The sequence below is a fragment of the Erithacus rubecula genome (genome assembly GCF_903797595.1).
Source record: "Erithacus rubecula genome assembly, chromosome: 5".
NCBI lineage: Eukaryota > Metazoa > Chordata > Aves > Passeriformes > Muscicapidae > Erithacus > Erithacus rubecula.
This window is the reverse complement of record NC_136687.1, coordinates 55,048,799-55,074,664: the sequence shown is the minus strand read 5'-3', so window position 1 is coordinate 55,074,664 and position 25,866 is coordinate 55,048,799. Positions and strand designations below refer to the sequence as shown.

At 41.5% G+C, this 25,866-nt stretch overlaps 2 protein-coding genes across 3 annotated transcripts in view; both read right to left on the bottom strand.

Moving 5' to 3' along the window:
* Window positions 1-11,089: 11,089 nt before the first annotated feature.
* Window positions 11,090-22,285, bottom strand: LOC306802712 (uncharacterized protein; the record flags this gene model as incomplete). The annotated part of the gene is made up of 4 exons (XM_079307234.1): window positions 11,090-11,880; window positions 12,860-12,978; window positions 15,939-16,022; window positions 21,946-22,285. The coding sequence occupies 4 exons, from the start codon at window positions 22,283-22,285 to the stop codon at window positions 11,809-11,811; spliced, it is 615 nt and encodes a 204-aa protein (XP_079163360.1). The 3' UTR covers window positions 11,090-11,808.
* AFF1 (ALF transcription elongation factor 1) overlaps window positions 19,665-25,866 on the bottom strand; it is a 67,188-nt gene continuing 60,986 nt past the window's right edge. For both annotated transcript variants that reach the window (XM_079307231.1, XM_079307232.1), the window contains exons 20-21: window positions 25,429-25,673; window positions 19,665-22,808 (exon numbers count right to left, since the gene is read on the bottom strand). In XM_079307231.1, the coding sequence (XP_079163357.1) occupies window positions 22,687-22,808; window positions 25,429-25,673 (367 nt within the window). In that variant the 3' untranslated portion in view covers window positions 19,665-22,686. The remainder of the gene's footprint in view (window positions 22,809-25,428; window positions 25,674-25,866) is intronic.

Below are 25,866 nucleotides of genomic sequence, written 5' to 3'. Positions count from 1 at the left end.
TATAACTAGAACTCTAGATTTAGATCCCTTTTGTGTTAGCAAAGGAATTCCTTTTGCAGTTTCATCCAGTTAGGCTTATTCTTTTAAGGGCTGTAATTCCACCAGTGCATGTTATTCTGAGTTTACACAGTGCCTTCTGACAGTAAAAAGTTGCTCTGGGATTCTAACAGAACAAATGAGCATAGACCTAGTGTATGTCAGAAAAGTGCTGTCTGAATAACAGAAGAGGGAAATAATCTGGCATTCTTCAGTCCAGACCTGCAGTTTTAGCAGCAGATGGCTCAGATGCTGCAGGGTCTGGGTATATGAATAGGGACATTGTTATTCCTCCCTCAGCCTCATTACACCTAGGCAGTCTGTCTGTGCCCTCTCACAGGAACCCCGTTGTCACCCCACAAGTCTTGATCAAGTGTATAACTCAAATGGGATTATGGTGAGGATAATTAACAAATTCTGACTAACAAATCCCAAATTCTGATCTTACTGCAATTAAGAAGAATTTATTTATCACCTCTGCATTTTCAATCTTGGCACCTAGAGACAGTCTAGGGACTCAGGAGGGTGGAATTTCTTTGTTAGGTGTATATTGAATTCCAAGACCAGTGATAGACCCCAATCATAGAAAAATAATCTGCAATAATCAGAAATATTCTCATTAAAATAATGATGTCACAAAAAAATCTTTAAAAACAAAAAAAGAAATCAACTTCTTGGAAGTGCTTAGGTCCAGAGGGAAAACTGGATGTTGTTTCATACATTTTACTAACAAGCATTTTGGTTAGTGCTAATAAAAGCCATGGTTTTTTCCCTACTGTGCAGGTATCTGCTAGGAAGCCAACTGAGAAAATGAAACAGGCTTGCATGCGCTCATTGCAAATATGATTGGCACCAAAACTGGGTTGTGTGTTAGTGAGAAAACAGCAGAAAATTTAACTTCAGGTGAAAGTAATCCAGAACAGTGATAGATCATTTGGCCCCGTTTTTTGGCCTACAGGCTCAGCTCCTCAGTTTGTTTCCATACCAATACCAGCTGAGGCCCCAGTTTCTCTCTGATGATGAATTCATGGCAAACCTGCTGCTTATGAGCCTTGCTGAGCTGTCTGCTCTTCCCTTGTGAGCAGGGTTGTGAAGTGCACAAAAATCCTGTCTTGTGGTGCAGCCCTCATCTTGTGGGCCAAGAAAGGGCATTCACTGAGAGAGCAGGAGGTGAGATGGAGGAATGCCTTGGAAGGAAGTCATGAGCACAATGAAAATATTGTAATCCCTGTCTCTGTTCAAAATATTTGCATTGGATTCAGGGATTCTGATAACTGAACAGGAAATGTCTGATCCCAACCTTCATTGACTTCATTAATGTTACGATTAATGAGTTCTGTTTATTGCTCCATTCTGGGCAAAACCAGCCAATTAAGAAAAATAAAACCCATGAGAGGGAGTTCATCCTTATTCGTCAAGGAATGTACTTTGTATTTTCCCTAACTAAGGCACTTCATTCTCTGCCCACTGGTGCAAATAGGAGAACGTTAGGAAGCAGTCCAGGCTCCTCCTAAGGCACTGCCTGGTGGCAGGAGAAGGAATCTGCTTTTCACAGAATTCTTCAGCTTCCTGTCTGTAGGATATATTAGGTAGGCTTTAATGACAACTCCAGACTAGTGGAGGCTGGTGCTCAGCATTTTGCAGCCACATAGGTTATGCCAAATTCAAAGAAACCACAAGTCTGGAGCTGCATGGCAGGTTAGAGGTAGATGTGGCTGGGCTGAGTATTAACCAAAGAAAGTGGATATAGCAGCAGCTCTTTGACTAGGGGCTTTAACTAGGGTTAGGTTGGCCTTTACTACAAAAGAATATTCATTTGGATTCACAGCTAAAAATGTCACTGTTTTGTGTGCTCACTTCAGCTCAGAATGAGCTGTCAGTGGAAAATACGATCTAAAAAAATTCCCTTGTGCTTTTCCACTGCACAGAATCCTGGAACCCTCAGAGGTGGTGTGGAGACACAGAACAATGCCATTTTTATGTAGTCACACAACATGCATGAACAAAATGTCTTCTGCATATAAATAATACAGATACAGATGCCTCCTTTGTGAAGATGTAAGAAATAAAGAAGTGCAGTTCAGAAGTGCTATGGAAAAAAACTGTGTTTTCAATTTGGAATGAGAGCTGGGAGCATGTGAAGAATAAATGAAATGGAGAGATTAAGCAAGAGTATAAGGATTTAGTGACAATGTCAGATGCCCAGGGGACAAGAATGAAGCAAGGACAGAGATCAGGGACAGAAATAGTTTACATAAATTTAAGTAATAGGTCTAAGAAGTCCAGAAGATTATAAAAGCTGAAATAGTAAAAAGAGTATTGAAAGAGCAATGACTAGAAGAGCAGATGGAGAATTGAGATTTGAGGACTGAAAGCAGCCAAGATAATAAGCAACCAACAATGATGAAGTCTCTGAAGTGAGGGAAGGCAATTGGAGGTGGTGGCTGGGAAGGCTGAAGGCATTGGATAAAAGGAAGTAGAAAGGAAATGCTGAGATTTAAAGAGTAAAATCAGTCAATTCAGTGTTTAACCTTGTGAAAGTAAAGGTGGCTACAAACCAAACTCACAACTATTGATTTGAAGTGTCCAAATGTTAGGAAGGACCAGAATGTCTCAGAGTAAGAGCTTATGTGTGGCCCGAGTACTGTAACCAAGGTCTGTCCTTATAATGGGAAAAAAACCCTGTAGCCTGAAGTAATCCTGAACTCAGAGTGTTTTGGCCCTAACATTGATGATGTAAGCATTCTTCTTAAAAAAAAAACAAAAATATTTTGTACCTTCAGCAGCATTGCAAACACAGGTATTGGGCACAGGCTTTAGTTATATTTAAGTCAGTGTATTGGTACTAGCTAATGGTTAGAAGACACCCACCTTTTTTTTTTTTTTTTTCCTTTTTTTTTTTTTTTAACTTGAAGATCTTTTAGTTAATGGAAAACTCCAAATGAACTGGTATTCCAGTTCAGACTGTAATCAGCTCAGTAAAACCGTGTCCTTTCAGATGTTCCTTCACAAGATAGAGCATCTTGCAGTCTCTGGATGTTACATAATGGGTAAATAAGGAAATATGAGTTTTGTCTGAAAGACTGGATGGGTCTAAATGTGAGTTATTTTCTCCTAGTGATAAAAGCCCTTCCTATGTTAATTTCTACACAACAGTCCTGCTGTCTGGTTGCGTAAACACATATTTGGTTTTCAATAACCAAATGCAATGCAAGTTAATGATGCACACTATAGCCCTAAGGGAAAAGTTAGTAATTATCTTCTGTTTCTCCTCTTGCGGAGAATTATTGCTAAAACTTTGTATTTGGGGGGAGTTAATGGAGGAGGTTTTGGTTGCTGTTATTTTTTTGTAGGTTTTATTCACCAGGAGCCAGCTCCTGCTTCACCACTCATTTCTATGGTAACCTAACAAAAATCCCTCCCCATGAAAGAAGTTGAGCTCTTGAATGGGCTCAAATTTTGGAAAGCAGTGTCCATAACAATTCCAGTATGCATGGGGCTTCAAAGGACTGATAAATTCTCTAAAAATTGGAAAATTATCTTTTAACAGAGATTTGCATTTCATCTGCTGAGAATTCCATAACAGAAGCACCCATATGACAGTGCATTTTCATCAGCAATTAAAGCACCATGGTCAGGAAAATGAGCTTCTCACTTCAGAAAACCACAATGAAACCAATGGACAGTTAGAAATTTCAGGGAAATCTAATTTTTGTACTCCAGTGTATGAAATATAGTTATTTATAAGGTGTGTGATGGCAGTGGTGAGAATGACATCAAGGTGATAAGCAGCAGAGAAAGAATTCAGAAAAATCTGACTAGATGTTTGAGCAAAGCACTGTTTCTTTGTTTTTAGTAATTCTTTCAATCAGCCTGGTATGGACTTCTCTAAAAATTTTCAGAGGCTTTTAGTGATTAATATATTTTTTTCTTGCAATGGGATGTAGAAACTACCCTTTTAAAAAAGAAATAGATATCAAAACTATTCCTTGTTCTTTCAAGGAAAATAGTCTTTCTCTTGCCCCTACTCTCCTGTAACTCTAGTGGCTACTCTCCCTCATCTGTGATATCTAATTAATGGGTGAAAACAGAACTGTTGTGGGGGATCTTCTTTCTAGATGTGTAGTCAGGGACCAGTTTCTGCTTCAGTAAAATGACAGCAGCTCTCTGTGTTTGCACTGTTGTTCCAGTCAGCTGCTGGAATTGTTTCTAATTATTCCCCACTTGGTTTTTGGAGGTGTGAGGAGTAAAGCAGTTTATTCATAACTGCCCTCCATTTCAGTGTTTGCCCACTAATACTCTGCCTGCAGATGAAGTTTCTCTTATTTCCAAAAGAATTGTAGGCCTCCTGCTAAGGACCCTGACTCCCTTAGTGATGCTTTGACATACAAGGGAAAAACATTAATAACAGCTAGATAATACTGGGTTTATTATAAGAATCTTTCCCTCAAAAATAACCTAATTTATGTTCCCTGAGACAGCATCTCCTCTTCTTCTATACCACTCCATAGCCTTTGACAATGTTAGACAAGATTTCATTATTAACTGATTATTTCTACTTCTTGTCTGGAAATAGTGGATAATAAGAGCAAACTACATAAAAAGAAATTTTAAAATTATGGAAAATAATATCTGAATAAGTCGGGTTTGCTCCATTTTAACCAATTCTTAATTACATTTTACTAATTAAGGTTTAACTTTCTGATGTGAACAAGGTTTTGCTTTCTGCTGCTTCCAGCATTGCAAGATCACTGTGAGACTTTTTGGTTGTACATTAGAGTAATGGAAATACTTGCTGACATGCACAACCATGCTCTATATGTGCTCTGGAGGATGTCTGCTTTAGAAGATGCATTGTCTCAGAAGATGAGACAATGATACAATAATTGCAACTCATTTTTTTGGTTGTCAAGTTTTAGTGTCTCCTTTAAGGCCTATTGTTAGAGTTTTGATAAATTTCATTGGAAGATTACAGACTGGTGCAACAGCCTTTTGATCAAAAATTGTCTTTACTTGGTTGGAATGGAATTCAGGGCTTCAACAGGCTAAAAAAACCCTCCAACTCAAATTTCAAGACCAGTTTGGAAAATCACACAATTCTGCAGCTATCTCATTTTAAGAGTTTGAAATGATAAAGACCACACAAATTGTTTCATGAAAGACCTTCAAGCAAAGCTTAATTTTTTCCCTTTGGAGAACTGGAATTTCTTCATCTTAATGAAATCCTTGTCTATGGCACTGGTCTTTTTCATTTCCTCCCATAAAATAAAAAATTACCCCCTTTTTTTCCAGCTGTAATCTACTCTGCAAATACAAACAAATGCACATGCTTATTGAACTCCTACCAAAATTAAAAACTCATCTTTGAGCTGTTGGAATCTGAGGTGAATGCAAGAAAGGAAGACTGCATCCAAGGAGGCTGCTTGCAGCTGTGCTGGAATTGTCCAGCAAAACAAGGAAAATTATATTTTGCTAATACAAAATATGAAGCCACTTCATTAGTTCAATGTTTGGTTCAATCTGAACTGTTCTAATAATTGTACAAAATGAAGTTTTTTTACATAGACCAAAAATTCAGATGTGAGCATAGAGGAATTTGTGGTTTTTTCTATCTGACCTCAGTGATTAACAGGTGGACAACATCTGACTTTCGTATATTTTAAAAAATCTAGAAATGTTTAGTCTATTCATGGAGAGTCTTAAGAAAAAAATCCCCTCATTTTCAAAAAAGGTTTCTGCATGAAATTTTGATGCTTCTGTATATGTGTTGCTGTGGGGTTAGGCAGAACAATTTAGCTTAGAGCTGCCAATTGAAGCATGAAGTATTTAGCAAAAAATGTTCATTTCCAGTCTGACATGGTTTTCAGAGAAGCATCTGCAGTTTGTTTTGTTGTGGTATTTAGATACATACTCCACTTCTTTCCTCAGTAAGTCCAATTTTTATTTCACAGTTAAAACTGGCATCTGAGTTTACAATACACAGAGTGGTCTGGACAAGAAGCATTACAGATGAATTTGGACTGGAGTTAGCTGGATCTGAAGAGATGGTCACAGAAATGTGTAGGTAAAACCCCTCACCAGGGTAATATACATATTTTCATTTGGTGTAAAAAGCTGAAGGTTTTTAAATGTTTTAGAAATATTTGGGAATTCTGCTGTATTTTGCAAAACTGTTTGTAGAAACTCTCCACAACAGACACACCCAGATCACCAACCCTGTCTGCTGGATCCAGAGCCAGGAATCCTATGCTTTTCCTGACTGTGCCCTAGTTTCTAGTTTTAATTCCCTTTTTATTTTTCTTGTAAATCTCCCCAAACACTTGTATCTTATGTCTTAACTCATTGAGAATTTAGCACATACCTGGCTCACACACACACACACACACAAAAAAATAAAAAAAAAAAGCAGCAAATGGGGTTATTTTTAAGTAGTTTCTTGGTACTCAGAACTCATGGTTGCACAGCCATCACCCAAGTGCTTTGCTTAGCACGGGAGGAAATGTGCCAAGCAGTGTGGCACTGACTGCAGGGATGTTATTGGGACCATCCCTGCTGCTTCAGCAGGAATCCCTTTCCTCTGTTGTCTGTTCTGGTGCAGAACCAGAGGCTGCTGGTTCTGCTGAGGGTGAGGGGGTGCTGTGTGGGCAAACAGAGAGCTCACAGCAGTGGGGAAGGGATGAGGGCACCACAGAGCCTGGAGGCTGCCAGGAAAAGGGATGGGGCAGCTTCAGAGCAGTGCAGTGATGTCCTCTATGACACAGAGCAGCAAGGCAGGAGTGCTGCAGTGGGGAAGGAGAAGCCTGCAAATCTTTCATGGAAAAATACCTGTTCTTTCCAGCTAGCTCATTGGCTTCCCTTCATTAATTTGGATAATTTGTTTCATCCCATGTGATTTTGAAGATGAAGTGCCATACCTGAACTCTAGCACAGTAAATCTCAAACTTATCTCAGTTATACTCGTGGAACAAAATCACTTCTATATAAAGCACAATTTTATGTGCTAACAGGAATACAGAAAGCTGGGGAAGGAAAATATGAATTTTGATACTTGATCTTGAAAGCCTACAAGTATAGCTGTGGTATATTTCAAATGAAAAAATGTCTTCTATTATTCAAACCCTTGCTACCTCTTTTGGATTTATGACTGTCTAAATATGCTGTGTGGCTGAATTACAAGGCATGTGTATATTAAACCTGGTGACTGTGGGAAGCAAGTAACAGTGATATACAAGGTAAAGAATGATCAAAACCAGGAGCTGATGTGACCAGTGGACTGTAATAGATGTAAGTAGTTTGAGTGCTTGTCATCTGTCCACATGATCCCTAATGCTGGCAGCCTGTGGAAAGTGATGCGTGGGAAACTAGTGCAAAGTGCTGATTTATTTTATGCTAATGGGGAAAAGTCCATATTGTTCAAATTAAATCCTAAAGCAGAAACAAATCATCCAGCCAAAGCCCATCCTATGGAGTTTCATTGAAACAGTTAGTGGTCTTTTTCATGACCTCAAAGTAAAAATCAAACAATGTTAGGGGCTGCTGTTTTCAAGTGCTTCTGGCTGCTGAAAGCAGCTGAGATTCTCCTACAGATGGCTATTTAAGTTAAAAGCCAAATGGGGGGATCACAGCAATTAGTGTGCATTGGCTTCTAACTGCACCAGAGTGAATAATGGGGGAGAAGGGAGCCAGGACTCTGCCTCGGCCTGTGCTTTTTCCCACCACAGGCTGAGTACCAGCAGTTCTTCTCAATTAAAAAAAAAAAAAAAAACTAGAGAGCGGGGGAATTTCTTGCTGCTGCTTCACTTGAACAAAATAAAAGAGATTTTTGAACAAAATAAAAGAGATTATGCAAAGATGGACTAAAGTGGGAGAGGGAGGAAAGAAAAAAAAATATTTCAAAGAGAAGAGCAGCCCACTTCAGGGCTCTCCAACTGGATCTGTAGTACAATGTTTCTGCTACTTTTGCCATAAACTGCCTCCCAAGAGGCTCACTGCGGGCTTGCTGCTCTCCCAGGCTTTCTTTTTTATTTTTTTTAATGCAGCCTGGGGCCACATAAAGTGCAATAGGACTTCAGCCTTTTTTTGTTTTTTTAAAGAACCAAGGGGAGAAATGATTTATCAGCTTGGAAATGTAGACTTTCCTGAGGAAAAACAGAGGGACATAAGTCTTATGAATTAACTTTTTTTTACTCATTTGTGCAGGAGATACAAGACAATGTAATAGTATAACTCTCACTTCACTAAAATTCTTATGGCATTGTCCCATGAGGTACTTCTATGCTCACTCCTGAATGTCCCTGAATCTTCATTTTTCCAGAAGTTTCTAGCTGTCGGCTGGAATGACTTGGAGCAGTGAGATGACTTTGGAAGATACTGATCATAAAACTGGTCTCAGATTTCAAGTCAGAAAATGTCTCTGGAGAATGGTCAAGAACAAGACCAGCATTTTTTCCTTCAGGTCTTTTTCTTAGGGTGAATGGAAAACAATGGCAACATGTCTGTGTGTCATGGTCTGTGTTGAAGCAGACACTCGGCTTTTGCCTCTCCCAGATGGAGTGATATAAATGGGATTTCCCTTATGCTCTTTCCTGGCTTGTCATTACCACCTTGGGACCAGTCATCTGTAAATTAGAATTTATTCTGTTGGTGCTCCAGTGAAAAGGTTTATTGGGGAAAAATTAAAAATGGGGACTGCTTTCTACACTGCTATTATAGCCTCCTTTAAAATGAGGAATGAGGAGCACACAGCTAATAAATCCAGAAGAGGAATGTTCTTAATATAGTGTGAAGGGTGGCTAGGGGACAGTGCTCAGTGATCTTTGGGTGGTCATGGTGATGGGGTGGATTCCTGAGGACTGGAAGCCAGCAAGGATTGATGACAAGCCAACCTTCACCAACCCATCCACCTCCTTCAATGTAACATCTGGCTTGGTGGAGGACAGCAAGAGCAGTGGATGTTGTTTGCCTCTCCCAAAACATCCTCATGGATGAGCTGATGAAATCCACACTAAGTGGGCTGAGAACCAGCTGGGGCACCAGCCTAGGGAAATTGGGATCAGCAGCAATGGGTCCAGCTGGGAGCCCAGGGGGTACCCCAGGGGTCAGTTCTGGGGCTGTGTCAGTGCAGAATTGAAAATGTGAAATTTGTCCTGCCCTTTGATGGCATCTGTGTCCCTAGAGGGTGGTGCAAGGGCACAGAAACTGAATAAATGCCCAAACTACCTCAGGATTGAACAGCATGGATAACTTCAAGTAAAGGTTGCTGGGGTCACAAGGGGAAGCAACATTTGTGCAGCAGAAAGTCTCAAGCTGATTGTAAACTGAGAGAATAGAATAAATGGATGCCAGCCAGCTGTGAGAGCTGGTGACAGAGACAAGAGGCTGTGGAGCTGACCCTTGACACTGGCAGTCGCAGTTGCCTGGCACAAAACCTCCCCTTTGCTGCAAGAGAAAGACTGGGAACAACTGCTGGTGCCAGCAGGGGTTTGGGGAAAAGCCAAACCAAGCTGCATTTCCATCAGAATTTATTTACTCACAGAGCAGATGAGATACAAACCAGGGAGCTCAGCGTGGCAGTGGGCACTGGAACTGAGGGTTTGCACCCTTCATGCAGCAGAGGCTGAGACCAGGGCTGCTTGTGGGGACAAGCACAGCATCACAAACCAGCTTGTTGTATAATATATTCTTTTTTATATTAAAAGAAATCCCATGTGACATGGTGATCACATAGTAGGGTAGTGAAATGTTTGCCCAAATTCTGCAAAAAGCAGTCCCTGACAGTGGGGCAGTGGACAATTTTGAGCAGGAATTGTACACACACATTTTGGACTGGAAATTATTCTCTACAGTGCAAAACACAGACAGACACACAGACACATGCCCCAGTCCTCCCTTCTTCTTTTTACTATGAAATGCAAACTCCAGTGGCTGTTCAATACATTAATAAACATACAGAGACTACGGGGTTAAATAAATCTTTCTGCAGCTTGGTGAGTAGTATTGAGCATCCTTACTCTGTGTTAGCATTACTGCTCTCTTTTAATGCAATTTGGGACTGAAATTCAGATGAATGATACAAAAAAGGTAATTCAGTGATAAATTAAAATCAGCTATGCCTGTAACACCAGTTGTTTCTAAATGAGATTGAGGTGTTTTTGCACATACAAGCAGCATGTTGACTATGAGATGAGGTGTAGAGATCAGCAGCTCCTTATGCTTTGAGGGCATTGGAGAGAAATTTTGATCTGAAATGTAGATCCTGTTTTTATATATGCATATATATAGTCCATATGGACCATCAGAAATCTGCAGGGAGAGTAGTGAAATAATATTGACTTCCTTTATGTCTGTTATATATAGAAATATAACTGCAGAAAACAAATCCACAACGTGTTACACATCATCTGTGAAGGTGATCCAGTGTAGAACTTTGGAAAAGTGCTAAATACAACATAAGGCAAATATAAATGATAAATCCAGTAATAATGTGTTTACACATTCCTTTATATTTTTGGAGTAGTTCAGAGAAAGGAGTGTAATAGCTGATAAATTATATATTTTTTAATTATTTTCTTAAAATAAAATAAATATTTATCTTAAGGTAAATGAAATCATGGGATGACACATTCAGCAATGCACACTGAATTAATTTATTAACCCTGAAGAAGGAAGCCACAGCAGGAGGAAGTTAACACAACCCACACTGGAGGGCAGTGTTGGCTGCCAGAATTACTGTCAATTCCTGTTAATCCAGAAGGGTTTGTGCAGCCTCACATGCTTAGACATCATCTGTAAAAACTATTTTTGCCCTTTCAGGAGGAACTTTGGTGTGAGCATTGTCTTTATCCATTACAGTACCTGAAACGTTTTTGTGAAATGTGGCATAAGCCACTATCTTGTAGCTTCAGTCATGGACTTCAACCTATATTTAACACATATATTTATATATATTTTATTATATATTTTATTTATATGTATAACCTATATTTAACACATTCATACAACTGATGTATGAATAAATAGCTTTCAGCTATGTTTGGAGGAGAATTTTGATACATGTGAAGAACAACACAGACTGTAACAACACAACCCCAGGTAAAATGGAAAACTCCTATTTGTTCTAGCTGAAACAAGTTGCTCTGCTAAACAACAAATGTCTGCAAAACAGCTGAAGATATTTATTTACCTATTAAAGTAAATATCTTGGTATATAAACTCATTTTTAAAGGGGAATGTCAGTGTTTAGAAGAAGAAATAAAAAATCAAGAACATAAATTACTTTATTAGAGAAAAATGTGCAGCTAAGAAGAAAAATGGTTTATTAAGCAAAAATTGTTACAAAAGTAGTAACTCTCATGCTAACAAAAACAAACAAGAAGCTAAAATGGGAGTAAACATCTTGTTCTGTGGTTTTATCAGCTGATGACTGATGGTTGATTTCCTCCTCCCTAGACATGTCACACATGATTTGTACTTCTCAGCCTGCAAGTCAGAGGCAGGTGAAAGTCTCTGCTGAACATGTTGTTAGATAATTGTCAGTAGTTCTCTTGCCTATCTCTACCAACAAACAGAAATTGGCATTTCCAGGAAATGCTTTTGCAGTATTTTTATTACTTGTGTAAAGAGGCTGAGAAGGATATTCTCAGTAGCAATAACAATTTTTCTTTCCAACATTTTGCATCGCTGTGAGTGGCTGTGATACAGGAATACACACATTTACATACCAACCTGGCAGCCAGTACTACTTACACCTTCCATAGCTGTGATGGTGATGGTTCATTTGCACCCTTGGTAGCATTTTGTGAAGGTGTCAGTGCCAATATAAATTTCCCTTAGCAGCAGGATTCTCTGTAAATAGAATCAAGCAGAATCTGTCACAAATCAGGGGGTTTCTCCAGGTTTCTTTAGAAACTATTTGTGAGATCGTGACTTTTCTACCCTTTCCTGAGTGAGAGTATTTCGAGACCTATCAAATGAGCAGTGGAAAAATACAGTGAAGGTTTTCTAGGTAGCACTGCATATTCTGTTAATACAAAGGATTTTTGGCAGCAGTTAGCATGATAAGAGGGTTTTTAAATAACTTTTTTAATATATATATAACAGAGCTCAAGAGATTACCTTTTCCATTCCATATTTCCATTGTCCTGCTGCTTTTGGCAGGCATTGTAGTGTAAGACCTTAAAGATCTGTGTCCATCAGGAGTGGACAGAGTACACTGGTAGGTTATTCACTGGTTTAGATGGAGATTCTCTCTTTCCTAAACTTAGAGCTGTTCTCTGGTCTCCATGTATTAAACTGCATTTCAGGTGGCTGCTTATGCTCATTTGGAAATCCTTTCTATTATCTTCACACAGACCTGGACTTGCACTGGATCTCTGATTTCTCTCTTCTCTGATCTTAATTCTTCAAATCCTTTTGCCATTGGAAAGCCCTCTTTGAATTGTGCATGAAGATGACTTTCCTTACCAAAAGAACCTTGTGCTCACAACAGGATCCCATATGTGAATCTCCTTACCAAGTTCCCCCTTAGCTCAGCATGAGCTGTGGCCCTTCCCTGGGGCAGAAGGGACAGGTTCTCTTGGTCTTGCTGTAACCACAACTCTGCTGACATCTTGCTTCTCATTCCCAAGGTCACTGACTCAGGTATAACACACCCCTGATCCTGGGGTCTGATCAGGAAATATAAGCTTCTTTCACTAAATTAATCCCAAAATAGGTCTGAATTCCTTTAAACAGGTTTATTATCTATCAAGTGCCTTAATCTTGTCCTTGTTACAGTCTTGGCTTTAGCTCATCTGAGTAGATATCCATCAGAAACAGGACTCACCATTCTTAGTCTGCCACTGTCTCTTCTGTTCTTCCATGTGAGATCCAAATGCCCTTTTCTCAACAGTGGACATTCTGGGCTTTGCTGCCTGTATATCCTGCTGCTTTGTGCTGATGTGCCTTTGAAAATAATAAAAACATAGTAAGGATTGTTAGAAGACTCTTTAGGGGAATTCTTCTCCATTTCTATACACTAAAACATTCACTTCAGATCCTAAGAGCAGGGAAATTTCATTTCAATGGAGTTAATTCATATGGAGAACTAAGCTGAAAAAGTTTTTAATGTGTTTTAGTCTGTTGTGTGCTAGTGCTTATCCATTTAGATAATTAGGTACAGCTTCCTGATGGAAATCAGGTGCTGTCATTAATGGCAATCTGGGTGTCTGCTGATTTCCAGAACAGGTGTAAAAGAGTAAGAATACACTGAAGTTTTCAGTAAAGAGAGAATTTTGTTTTTAGATGAAATCAAGCTTTCTGGCTTGTACATACAGAAGTTGTTCCCATATTGAAAAAGCTCTCCATCTCCTCTCCCTGTTGTATGAAACAATCTGTAGTTTGCTTTAATTACTGGGTAATTGATTCCTAAAGATAATACCTTCTTTATGGTCACTGCCTGTGCTACAAGTCAGAAAGAAGCCTTTATACTAAGCTAGTCCTGAAAAAATCTTTTTGATCCTTTTCAAGTCTAACTATAAACAATGAAAGAATCAAATATTCTCAGACTTCAAATGGTCCAGGACAACCTTCCTTTCCTTCATTATCTGGAGAAAAGGCTTTCATTTTGTAGCCAAATAAGCATCAAAGGATCACAAACTTGGAAACAGCAAGTTATGGAGGATTATGTGGAAGGATTGCAATAACCCTTTCATTATTATTATTATAAAAGTCAGTGCAAAACTCCTTTGGCAACTCCCAGTTCAGCATTTGTAATAGACAGAGACACTGGTAAGTGAAACATTATGGGATTCATTAAGTGTAATTTTATAGGTTGTAACTAAAACCATTGACACTCAATAGAAATTTTTAATACAATGCCTTTTGTTGTACATTATATTGAAAACTGCATGTATATCCAAGAGAGTTTGGTCATGGTTATGTTTCTGTTAAGAATGATTAAGGGCAAAATAACATTTCTTTTACCACATAGTTCAACAAATTAACTGCACAGAAAGACTTAATTCTCATCCAAGAACTATTTCCACGTAAGCAAGGAACAATTGCAAAATACTGCTGAGCCAGCCAATAGAGAATGAGTGTGTGCCAGAAAAGCAACAACTGAAACTCTGCCCTGTTCACTGCTGGATGAACCATTGGGATCATCACGACTCTGGGTGTTCCTAATGGGTGCCAGAAATCTTTCTTCTTGCCTGGTGGTCAGGGGAAGATGCAGGGCACTGCCTTGATGCTTGTGCAACTGAATGAAAATGAAATTTTTCTCCTTTAGGTAAACTGGAGAGTACGTGTTTTGCAGAGGTAAGATGAGGAGGAAGAAAATCTTGATGGGAGTAGACAAAATCTTGATTTATGCAACTCCCTTTTGAAGAACAGGAACCCCTTAGGTTCAGTCAGGGCCTTGAAATAATTTCTTATGCAAACCAACCTGAGCTCAAAGCCAATAGAAAATATTTCTTTAAAAAAGCCCTCTAGCTTTTTAAGCTAAGATCATGACATTTGCAGGGACAGGTGAGCTGATGTGAGAAGAAAACAGCCTGGTGCCCCTGCTCTGGGGCTTGTCCCTCCCAGTGCAATGTGGCCAAGAACCTGGAAAAGGCATCTTGGCATCTCCAGGGAGAACATTTCATTCCCTTCTAGAATTTTGTGGTATTTTAGCAAAGCACAATGCAGAACTGAGGAACCTCTATGCTGTAGCCTGAGATCACTAGTGAGGATGATTTGGAATAAAACCTTCCTCTGCCTGTTAAGCCAAGCAGAACCTAATCAGAAGGGCAGCTGAGCCCTTGCCCTACTGTACTGCTTCTTATCTGTAAGAGCTGGCACTTGCTGGACCTGGCCTGAAATGGTTTGTCTGCTTAATGAGATGCCAGATGACAATTTCTGTAGTTCCTAAGATTTTAATCAAATAATGATCACAAGTGCTGTTGAAATGCTCAGTACTGCATCTCAAAAAAAGAATGAGGAAAGATTAGCATTGCACAGCAGAGCATTTGCAGAAATATCATAAATTCCCTGATGGGCACCTGGAGGATGAAACAAAGTCAGCCTTCCTGGGAAAGACAGTGCATCCCCTCCTGACCAGGCTGCTGCTGATAATCCACCTGCACTGTGCCCTGGTGAGCCAAGCTCTGTTTCACACACTTGGACACAGATTAATCCAGAGATTCCCTAAAGCTGAGGAAGTAGGCACCTGGCAGTACAAGAAACTGTCCACACCTGCTCCTAACTCTAAGTGAGCCAACAATGCCTCCTAATCCATGGGGCTGGGGATTGTATTTACTCAAATTCCGACCCCTAAGGTGCAGAATTCAGGAAAACAGATATGAGAAACTCAAGCAGCTTCTCTTCCAAAGACTGTCTCCTGGTTTTTTGCAGTTCTGTATTTAGCCAAGCTGATTTCTGTATCCCTTTGCTGGACTTATTTGATTCCTTTTCTTTCTGCTCTTCTTCATCAAGTCTCAGGCAAACAACTGTTCCAATGGAACACAGAAACTGCTTGGAAAAGCTAAACCTTAGGTACCCTCCCTAATGAGCTTCCCTTCCTTTCAATGCTGCTGTCACTAACATTGACATTAAATTATTAAGGGCAGAACTTGATGTCTTTGCATACATTAAATTACTTGAAGAGACACCTCAATATACAGTCACAGGAGACACTGGATTATTAAAACTGAAAATAATAATAATAAATCAATAGCTTTGGCTTTAGCAATCTGGGTTTTTCCATGGAGGCTTTATCATCTTCCCCTGGAGTCACTGGCTGCAACAGCTTAACTGTAGGACCAGCTGAGTCTGGAGTCAGGAGTTACTTCACCCAGGTAAGCTCCTGTCCCAGCAGCTCCCACCTTGCACCCCTGTGCAAAGGCTCTGCTCAGCTCAGCCTTTCCCAGCAGCTCCAGCCTTACCTGCAATTTCCCTGGAGAGATACTTCTTACTCTCAGCTTGCAGAGGCAGCAGTGAGATTGGGATTTGAAGCTGTTCCTGTAGATCTACAGGGATGGAAGGGAGAGGAAACATCAGTGTCTGTCCTTTCCCTCCCTTTCAGACAAGCAGAGAATTACCCTGCACAGACAGGCTTTCTGACAAGGAATATCACCAAAGCCCTGCTCCCTGCCCAGCAGCTGAGAAGGAGCCATCCAGGGATCCCTCAGGGCCTGACTGTGCAGCTGCTGTGTCCAAAGGCATTCAATGAAAAAAGGTGGAAAGAAATTAAATTCTGTGACTTGCGCATTTTGAGCAGAGATGGAAACTCAGGGAGGCTCTTTACCAGTCCAGACAGGAGAACTCCTGGAGCAGGGCCTCTGCAACAAAAACTTCACATGTAAATTATTAGTTAATGGGGTGGGAAAAACAAATTGACATTGGAGTGCTGTAGCCAGCAAAACACCACAGCAGCAAACTCATGACTGTGATTTACAGATTTTTTACATTTCCTTCAAAGTACAGCTGATTCCTGAAAAAATTCATGTAGGAAAAGGCTTCTGCCCATCAGATGGTGAATAAACGTGGTATTAAATCATCTCGGTCAGAGACACAATTAATTAAAAAAATTAAAATCAACATATCATTGATAAGATACAGATCATCAATTCCAAGAACTCCTAATTTGATGAACAAGTCAAGAAGATTTGTTCACCTCAGTGATGAAAAATAATTATCAGATTATTTTTATTATGAGAGCAGATTGTTGCAGCTCTTTGCTCTAACTATATCAGCTGCACAATCTTCTTTCACATTTTCTTGCTACACTGCAAGTCTATGTCCTGAAATTTTCTGAAAAGTGGGAATCCCTTATCAAATTACTATTTAGAATAGTTTTCAACCACAACAGCATGTTTTGCTTCCTGCCCTCATCCAAGACAGCTTCCTTCCACCTAACCCAGTTTCCCAAGACTGAACTTCTACAATGACTGGAAATAAAATCAGAGGTTTCATTTCATTTCACCTTTTTTTTTTTTTTTCGTTTTATTATGGAATTTTCTTCTTCCTCAGCTTTAAACATACATTTGCATTTTAAAGGATAAAGGTCTTGTATCCCATTTTCCCAGGTTTTCTGCTGGATTTATTAGGAGAATTAATTTGCCCTTGGAGCACTTAAAAAAAAGATATTTAAAAAAAAAATCTGCATGCTTTTTACCAGTTCTGGCAAACAAGTTTGCCATTTTCCAGTTGCCACAGTCATTGCACAGTCGTGGTGTATGTTCTGTCCCACTCAGTGCCAAGGAATCACTGGAGAGGGTCTGGGATGCACCAGGACCATGTGTCAGCTACCAAACTGCAGTGTGGGATTTGCTGTTTTCAGGGCAAACCTTGCCCTTACACAAAACAACAGCAGGGGGAAGTAATGCCTCTGTCTGGAGTGATTCTTCTCCTCCACTGGCTACAGAAATACAACAAACTGTTTGCCTCTTGTTTAATAATCATCACAGAAAGCCCACTGGCTGTCACAGGGCAGGTTTAGTTTGCTAAAATAAATGCTGTGCCTGTCATCTGCACACTTCTCTTTCCCTTTTACCTCAGCCAGACTGTTTAGTCTAATCTACTACCTGCACTGAGCTTACTATTCCACTTAGCACTGAATATAATCAAAGTAAAAGGCTCTTTTCTCCCAGCTGTGTGGGCGAAAAATCTTAGAAAATATTTTGTGCATTGATTTCTGCAAGATTTACACCCCCTAATGCCTCCCAAGTTCTGATCTGCCTGCATAGTGTTTCATGTCCTGGGCTGGAGCCCACAAACTCCCTGGTCCTAAAGATTCCAACTAGTCCCAAGGCACTACATTGTCTAAGTAATTACTCCTTTACAGTTGTTAAGCTGACAGGATTTTCTGATTCTTTCAAATGAAAATTTAAACAAAGACTTGGAAACTATAGCTGTGGTAAATTCAAGTGAAAAGGTACAGCAGGCATCTGAGAAAAATCCCACATGTAACAAGTGAAAACAGCTGCATTTTATTACTTGGAAACTGAAAAAAAAAAAAAATCTGAACTATTTTTTCCATTTACAAGTATTTCTTCATATGCAACTGGCTAGCAGTAGAATCAAGATTTCAGTGAACAACCTACAAGTTTTGCAAATGCCTCTGACAGTGTAAAACACGGCCTTAATGCTGCAACACAAAGGGCTAGACCCAAAAAAACCCAACCCCTTAACCTCAGCAATGTTGAGCAGGAGAGGAGGAAAACCCAGCAGGAACTCTGGGAACCCCACGCCTCGACAAAATATAGCACAAAGCAGCAGTGAGTGCACACTGCTCTTGTAACATGGACAAGTTTCAGGAACACAAAGGTTATGGAAACACATTCAAACAGCTTGATGATAGCCCAGGACCAGTGTTGCCTTTTTGTGATGGGGTTGCTGAAATTGCAATTAATGTAAGGAAAGCACAGGCTGCCAAGGGGCTATTTTAGTGTTTGGAGAGAAGCACAGGGCTGAGAAAGTGCAATCGACTTTAACTCAGCTGTTTTGCCAAAAATGACATTTATCTTTGAAAAGGACAAGCCAAGCCAAAGACAGAATGCACGCTCATCTATAATCGATAACAAATCTCAAAATAAATTGAACAAGGTTGCAAAATTAGGTTTGGGCAATGAAGACTTGATAATTAAAGAAACTACAACAAAGTATTATTGGAAAAATCTTTTTAGCTGTGTTAGCCCAGGGGGGGCCATGGCCCTGGGCAAAAAGCCAAGCAGGGCAGCCAACACTTGCTACAGCCCCACATCCTGCCTGGCTTTTGGATGCCCTCCCTGCTGGCATGTTCACCCCATTTCCATCCCACCCCCAAAGTTAACCCTCCCTGCTTGGCCCCAGCCCTGCACTGATGACAATCCAAAATGTATTTCTGTGCACAGCACCTGTAACAGCAGCATTTCCAGTGGGTATTAAACCAGGTGTCAGTATCCTCTACAATTTACACAGTGCATGAGAAAACCACATCCATTATTAGCAAACACCCTGGGGGCAACACCTGCTTCAGAACAGACCTGAAGCACACACAGAAATTATATTCTATTAGTGCACAGAGATGCCAAAACCATTCTTCCAAGGGACAACTCGGAAAATAAAAAGTGGGAAAAGCTTCCAATGAGAAATGCAGGGCCATGGCAGAAATCTCCTTGCACAACCAACAAGACTCTGCTACCACAGGGCATGAAATCCTGTGGGATTCCCTGGGGGAATTCCTCCTCACAGCCCTCCAGAAACCAACCCACAAACTGAGCCCTGCAACAGCTTTGTGGCAAACACAGAGCAGGACCCTTCAGCCACCACTTCTGTGCCTTGTCTCCTGGTTTTCTAACTTACCCTGCTGGACTGCCTGAAACCAACCTGTGGGATGTCAGAGCCAGCAGCTGGCCCAGCACAGCCTCCCCTGCATCCAGCTGTGAGGATGAACAGTCCCAAGTCATGATGCTCCTACCACTCTGAGCATCTACATTTGCACCACTTATGGTCATTAAAGAAAGGGCAAGGGGCGACAATCAGGGCAGCAAAGAGAACAAGAGACTTCTTGTACAGAAATCCATACCTAAACATCATTCAGAAGGGAAACACTAAGGCCATTGAGAGAAAAGCTACACTAGAATTTCTCTGAAAGAAGCTGAGAACACAAGGACTCTTGAAACACCTCATAACAAACATTCATTTATTGTTTATTTCCCCCATATGAATCAACCATCTCAGAAATTCCATCACACGCAGGGCAGAAAAAGGTTATATACAAGAGGGACATACATCCCCAAAATAAGATGTACAGATTTATTGTGGAAACCAAGAGGGAGGGGAGAGGACAAAACCAAAAACAAGGACATTGCAGTCAGACTTTGACTTTCAGTTACAGAAGAGATCTCTATCTCCATGTAAGTGGGGTTTTCAACTATTAAATAAATGGCATCTTAAAAATAGAACATTTGACATTTTCAACACAGGTATTATTATTTCTTTTAAATAAATATTGCATGGAAATGATGCTGCTTTGCCACCATAGCTGCCTCCTTTCTTTCTGTGATTAAACAATCACCCCTGGTTTTCCTTGGATTTATGATTGGCTTCTTAATGGCAAATGTTTTTTCCTCCACTGCTATGTTTTGATTTGTTTTTATTTATTTTTTGTTTGTTTGTTTGTTTTTTAAAGGCCTGAGTAGGCCCAGGTGAAAATGATGAGCTTCCTTCCTAAGCCTCTGCAGGCCTCTGACCTGACTCAAGGTTGAACTATGATGGCTTTTCTTAAAATTTCCTATTATTTGAACAGTCTTTCTCTATGTCCTGAAACAAAACCTAACTTCCTGCTGTGGAGCTTGGGAGTGATGCTGCCACAACTGCTTTTGAACTGAGAGCCCCCAAAGAGCTCCCACACACCCATGACACAAACTGCTTGTGATGTTCTTTCCTGCAAAGCCCAGGGGAGTTTATCCTGAGAATGGGAGCAGCCTCCACACAACCACTCCTGCACAGAGCAAGCACCTCTCCTGGCAGCAGGCAGGGACATGGATGCACACAGAAGGGAAGTACCAGGACACTCCTGCCCCTGCTGCCCCTTCTGCTTTCCTATCACTTTGCTGCAGTTCCTGCAGGCTCCCACTGTGGTTTCCAGGTTCAATAAAGCTTTTGTCTTTCCTCCTCTTTAATTGGTGATCCTAGAAATTGCTTTGCCTGAAGACAAAGTCCAAAGGTGGCATCGATCCACCAGCCTGGGATCAAGTTCCAAAGTGCACATCAGCCTCCAGGCTGGCTGCCCATCCCCACACTTCCTGAGAACAAAACAGTTAATGCTGAGCCCTTCTCTGACCCTGCTTACTCTGAGCAGTCACTGCTTCAGGGGGGAGGAGTGCAAGCAAAGCTTGAGAGGTAAAATGGGGAGGGGGTCATGGATCTTCCTTCCACTTGTTAGGATAGCTCATCCCTGAAATGCTCTGAGCCTTTTAACAAAGTGAACATAAAAGGCCAATCCCTTCAAAGTGCAGAAAGGCCCAGCCATGATCCCAGTGGTCCTGCACTGCCAGGGAAGGTGACAGGAGAGCTCCCCTGTGCTCAGGACCAGCACGCTACCATCACCTCCTCCCAGAACTAAGAAGAGCCCAGGCTTCCCTGTGGCTGGGGCCATTTCTACAGAAACTACTTTTGGAAATGCAAACCTTTTGCTGATATTTATTTACTGTCCATTTTCACGAGCCTCAGACTCAGGAACAGCTATTTTACAAAGGGGGTACTTCTGCACATCTGCAGACCTGTCCCTCCCTAATTGTGAAATCATGTGGAAAAGGGAGATAATTCTCCCTCGTAAACACAGTTATTTTGGGATATCATCCTTCCCTTCACCAGCCCCACAGGTCTGTCAGAGAGAGGGGAGGGATGTGAGAGGGGACCAGTGGGCTAAGGCACACTATAATGTATGAGGACGGCAGGATGCTGCTGTCACACCACAAGGAATCTTTGGGTAGGGAAGGATGCCATCTCACTGAATACACAAATGCCATGGGTGCTGCCTTCACTGATACTGTGAGAAGGAAAAGAATGCTTGGAAACAGCTCATTATTCCCTTTCTTGTTCCCTTGGCAGGTTTCTAAGTCACTAGGCCCATCCTACAGCATGGCTGAGAGAACACAAGCTATCTCCACAAGAAGAAGACCCTGCTTTGGTACAAATCCTACTCTTAGATATTCACCAAGACCCTCAATGGTTGCAAGCCAATATCCATATGCAAAATTTATCTTTTGTTCTACATTCAGCCACTTAATCCCACCTTAACTAGAAGCAATTCCTTCCCATGGAAGCTCTTAGAATGATGTCCAAGCAATCACAGTGAACCAGTACAGCTTTCCACCCCCACCACTGAAATGACAAAAATTAGCCCAGCAAAGAATCCTCATGGTGACATCTCTCAGCAGAGAGGCAGAGCTGTTCCAAACATACCACATTGTTTTGCCACCCCAACTGTGTTTGGCTTGCAAGGCCAAAGCTGAGCCAGCCCCTCAGTAACACAGCTGGAGTGCCTGGGCCATGGATGTGCATGGCAGCACAGCAAGGAGGACCAAAGCAGTGATGACTTGAAAAGGAAACTTGCAGCACTGCAGGCAGTGGCTTCCTCAGTTATGTCAGTTGACAGAGGCTGGAAAGCAGGCAGAGCAGATCCTTTTGCTGCTTTTCCTGTAACACAACGCTGCTTGGTGCTTGATGAGGTTGCTACTTGCTCTCTGAAGAACAAAGACACCAAAGATTGCATCTGTGCTTGCAAAAGCAACTCCTCTGGCATGTTGTCTGGGCACTCAACTGCTGCAGACTGTGGGATGTTGCATAACCACCTCTGGAGGCAGATTTCCTTCTTGTCAGCATCATGTGCAATTATTGTCCTGCTGGTTATTTGCAAAAGAAATGTTTATAGACCATCAAAACATTGGGCTATTCAGACATTGCACTTCATCGTTTTAAAGGAAGGTGCCATCCTCCATCTCTTCTTTTTTTCAAGGTAGCAAAATGCTATCCTAGAAAACACAGTTCAAGGGTTTTCCAGTGTAACCAGATAACTTCCAACTTTATTTAAAATATTTTCCCTTGCAGGTGCTTTGTATTGAACGATTAAAAAAAAATTAAACTGTTTCTGAGGCTTCAAAAGTGCAAAAAAACTTCAAGGTATTTAACCACCTGGAGAACCAGTTAAGGCATATTTGCTTCCAGTCTCAGCCACTGTAATCCCTGTCTGATGTAGTGTACCAGGTCTGTCAGGCTACTGGTCAGTGCCAGAGCACTTGTCGCTCTGCTGAGTTCAGCAAAAAACTCTGGGGAAAAAAGGGAGAGAGAGAAAACATTTGGTTGGTTTCATACACCAGGCACACCTGACAGGTGAGGAGTGACAGCAGCAGCACACAGTCAGCTGGCCAGTCCTGTAAAACAGTGCTAGAGCAGAGAGCTCAGCAGTGTCACAGGGCTGGGAAGGGTGACAGGCACAGCAGGCAGTGCAGGAAAACACATCCACACACCCTGAGCCACCTCCTCATGTCATGACTTTAAAGGACACAGAGACTCCATGGTAGGGAGGCCAAAGTTTGGGTGTTGGCACCACAGTTTCTGCTTCAAGCTTCCCCCAAATTCTAAACAGGCCAAATCTGAGTGTCTTTGAGTGTCAGCTGTGGTCTCTTTCCTTCACCCATCCTCAAACCTTGCAGACATTAGGATTTCTCCATTTGTGTATCATGCCAGGCTATCCAGCTCTGGTTTGGATTGCTTATAGCTAAGCAAGTCAGGCAGATCTCACATTCCTCCCACCCCACCACCAACTCCAGGCATCCTGCTCCTCCTCCCTCACAGGAGGTGGCTCTTGCAGCTCACCTGACCCTGCTGTGAGGGGCTGGCAGGCTGCAAGCCCTGCTCTGTGCTGACAATCCCCTGTGCAGGTCTCCATGAGCTGTGGGAAATTCTCACACCTATTCCTTAGCAGCCACCTTTCCAAGACATTCCTGCATGACCTGCCTTCTACTGACATGGGCCCAGTCCCTCACTCTTCAGCTCAATCTTGTTGCTAAATACTTTTTCAGAAACTGATCATTCTCTGCCCTCCTTTTTAACAACCAAAGATTGAAGCTAGAGGTGGAAAAATTCTGCTTGGCTGTGCAAGGAGTGCACAATACCTTCTTTCTAATACTTGCCAATGCAGAAGCAGAGAACACATTCCCTCTGGTTTTCCTGCTTTTGTTTACAGAATCCATGCCCTCCATGGGGATAGAAGGAATTCAAAGCCCCTGTCTGAGCAAACAGAAGATAACCTGATCTGTCAGCACAGCATCATGTGAAAGAATAAGGACTTCACATCCATGCCTGCAGCTCCTCCTTATAGGGGGAGATCAGAGGCTGAAGACAACCTGTTACAGCCTTGTGGTCCAAGTGCTGCTCTGAATTACAGTGAGCAGCTGGGACCTGTCAGTGGACCCTCCAGAAGGCACTTCAGCTCTGCACCAGTGACTTGGGCAGCAGTTACAGCTCACTGCTTTGCAATAGCTTAGGACTTCCCTGCTTATAAGATCTTGAGAGCTAAAGGCTGCTGCTCTTTCTTCCTCTTCTTATGCCCTATGAATTTCATAAAATCAAGGATGTGGCCTTTTTTATTCACAGTGCCTTTTCACTCTCTGTACCTTTTTGTATATTACACTGATTATCAGTAAGTTCCAGTTCTGAAATGCTTCCAGCTGTCCTGAACAGTGACACCATCACCAAGCCTACATGAGTATTTACTGGCCTCCTGCACAGATCCACTCCCTATAGAGTATTAGTACCCCATCATCATTCCCCTACATCAGGACCAGCCACACAGAGCACGTTTTGGATTTAGTCTTGACTGATGCAAGGCTGTGCTCAGGCTGCCCTCCCACACATTTTCCTCCATGACTCACTCCTCTGGCTTATTAGCAGCATGCACTGCTTCTATGTGACAGTCTTTTATCAGCCTTTTGAGGGCAGAATCAAAAATGCCACACATAACTGCAGCTGCAAGCACAGATCTGCTCAGAGGACAGCCAACAACCAGTTTTTTATTCGAAGGTGACTTGCAAAGCCTTTTGATTTTCAGCAACTGCCTCATTAGTGTGAGGATTTTTATAGCCTTACATCAATCCAGCCAGGCACATTGTGCTTATTTTCTTTTGCAAGTTTGCCAACAGGTCATGGCAATGCATCTCTTCAGCCACACTGGCTCACAAAACTTTGTGCTGTATGGAAAATGACACTGCTGAGGCCATGTGGGATAGCAGGTCACAGGCTGGACTGCACCCACCCTGTGCCTGTTGTGTATTTACCACTGCTTGCATCAAAGAACAATATAACATTTTTAACAACAAAACTGTAAAATAAAAAAAAAAAAAAAAGTTGCAGGAATTCTAGGAATTGCTGCTGGCAAATACTGGGCATGTGCCCAGCAAGGACTCAAATTCAAGTGCTGCTAAGATTCTCTGTTAGGCAGAGAAGCCAGCTTTACCATTTTCGAGACAAAATGACCTGGAAATTTGACAAAAACTACAACACAAGTCTACAGGCCAAAATTATATTTTTAAACAAAGTGAACCAACTCAGAAGAGGTCAGTGTCCCAAAGGGAAAGACAGAAAAAGCCCAAACCCCTTACACTTCTTGAGTTACAACAAAGCAAGCTGGCTACTTTCCTGCACTCAACACCCTCATCCCTTGGACATTTGAGGATGCCAAGAAAACCTTTTAATGGGAACACTCACCAATATATCACCATCAAGTATCTCTCCCAGTATGCCTGGCATATATCTGGCAGACATATTCAACATATTTCATGCTGTGCTCTTTAGGTATGTTGCTTATTGCACTGAGTGTCAGGATGGAAGCAAATACACCCATAACCATGACACATGAGGCAGAAAAGACAAAGGGCAAAAACTTACCTTTATTCTTTCTGGCCAGTGCATCAGCCTTTTCCCAAATTTCATATGCATGGAGGATATAGGAGGTGATGTTGACATAGGAAGAGGTGACATTGGAGATATGACAGGAGACAGTGACAGTGGAGCCAGTGCTGTTGCCAATGCTGCTGTGGCCAACGCCATTGCTATCATTTGATCCCGGCTGAGAACTCACAGATCCAGCAGGAGAGGGTATTGGAGAAAGAGGAGAAGGCAAGCCTGTGCTTCTGCAGCAGAAAAGAAACACCATCATGAACATTTAGCTTCAGAGCTAGACATCTTTCCACAAGGCTGCCTCATGCCAGGAGCTATCTGGTGTCACCCAGGCCTGAGCATGGAGCAGACTGCTGAAAAGTGAGATGTGTTCAGCTACAGCACAAGCAATTGTACTTTGAGGGCAAGGCCAAGTTTTTGGAAGTG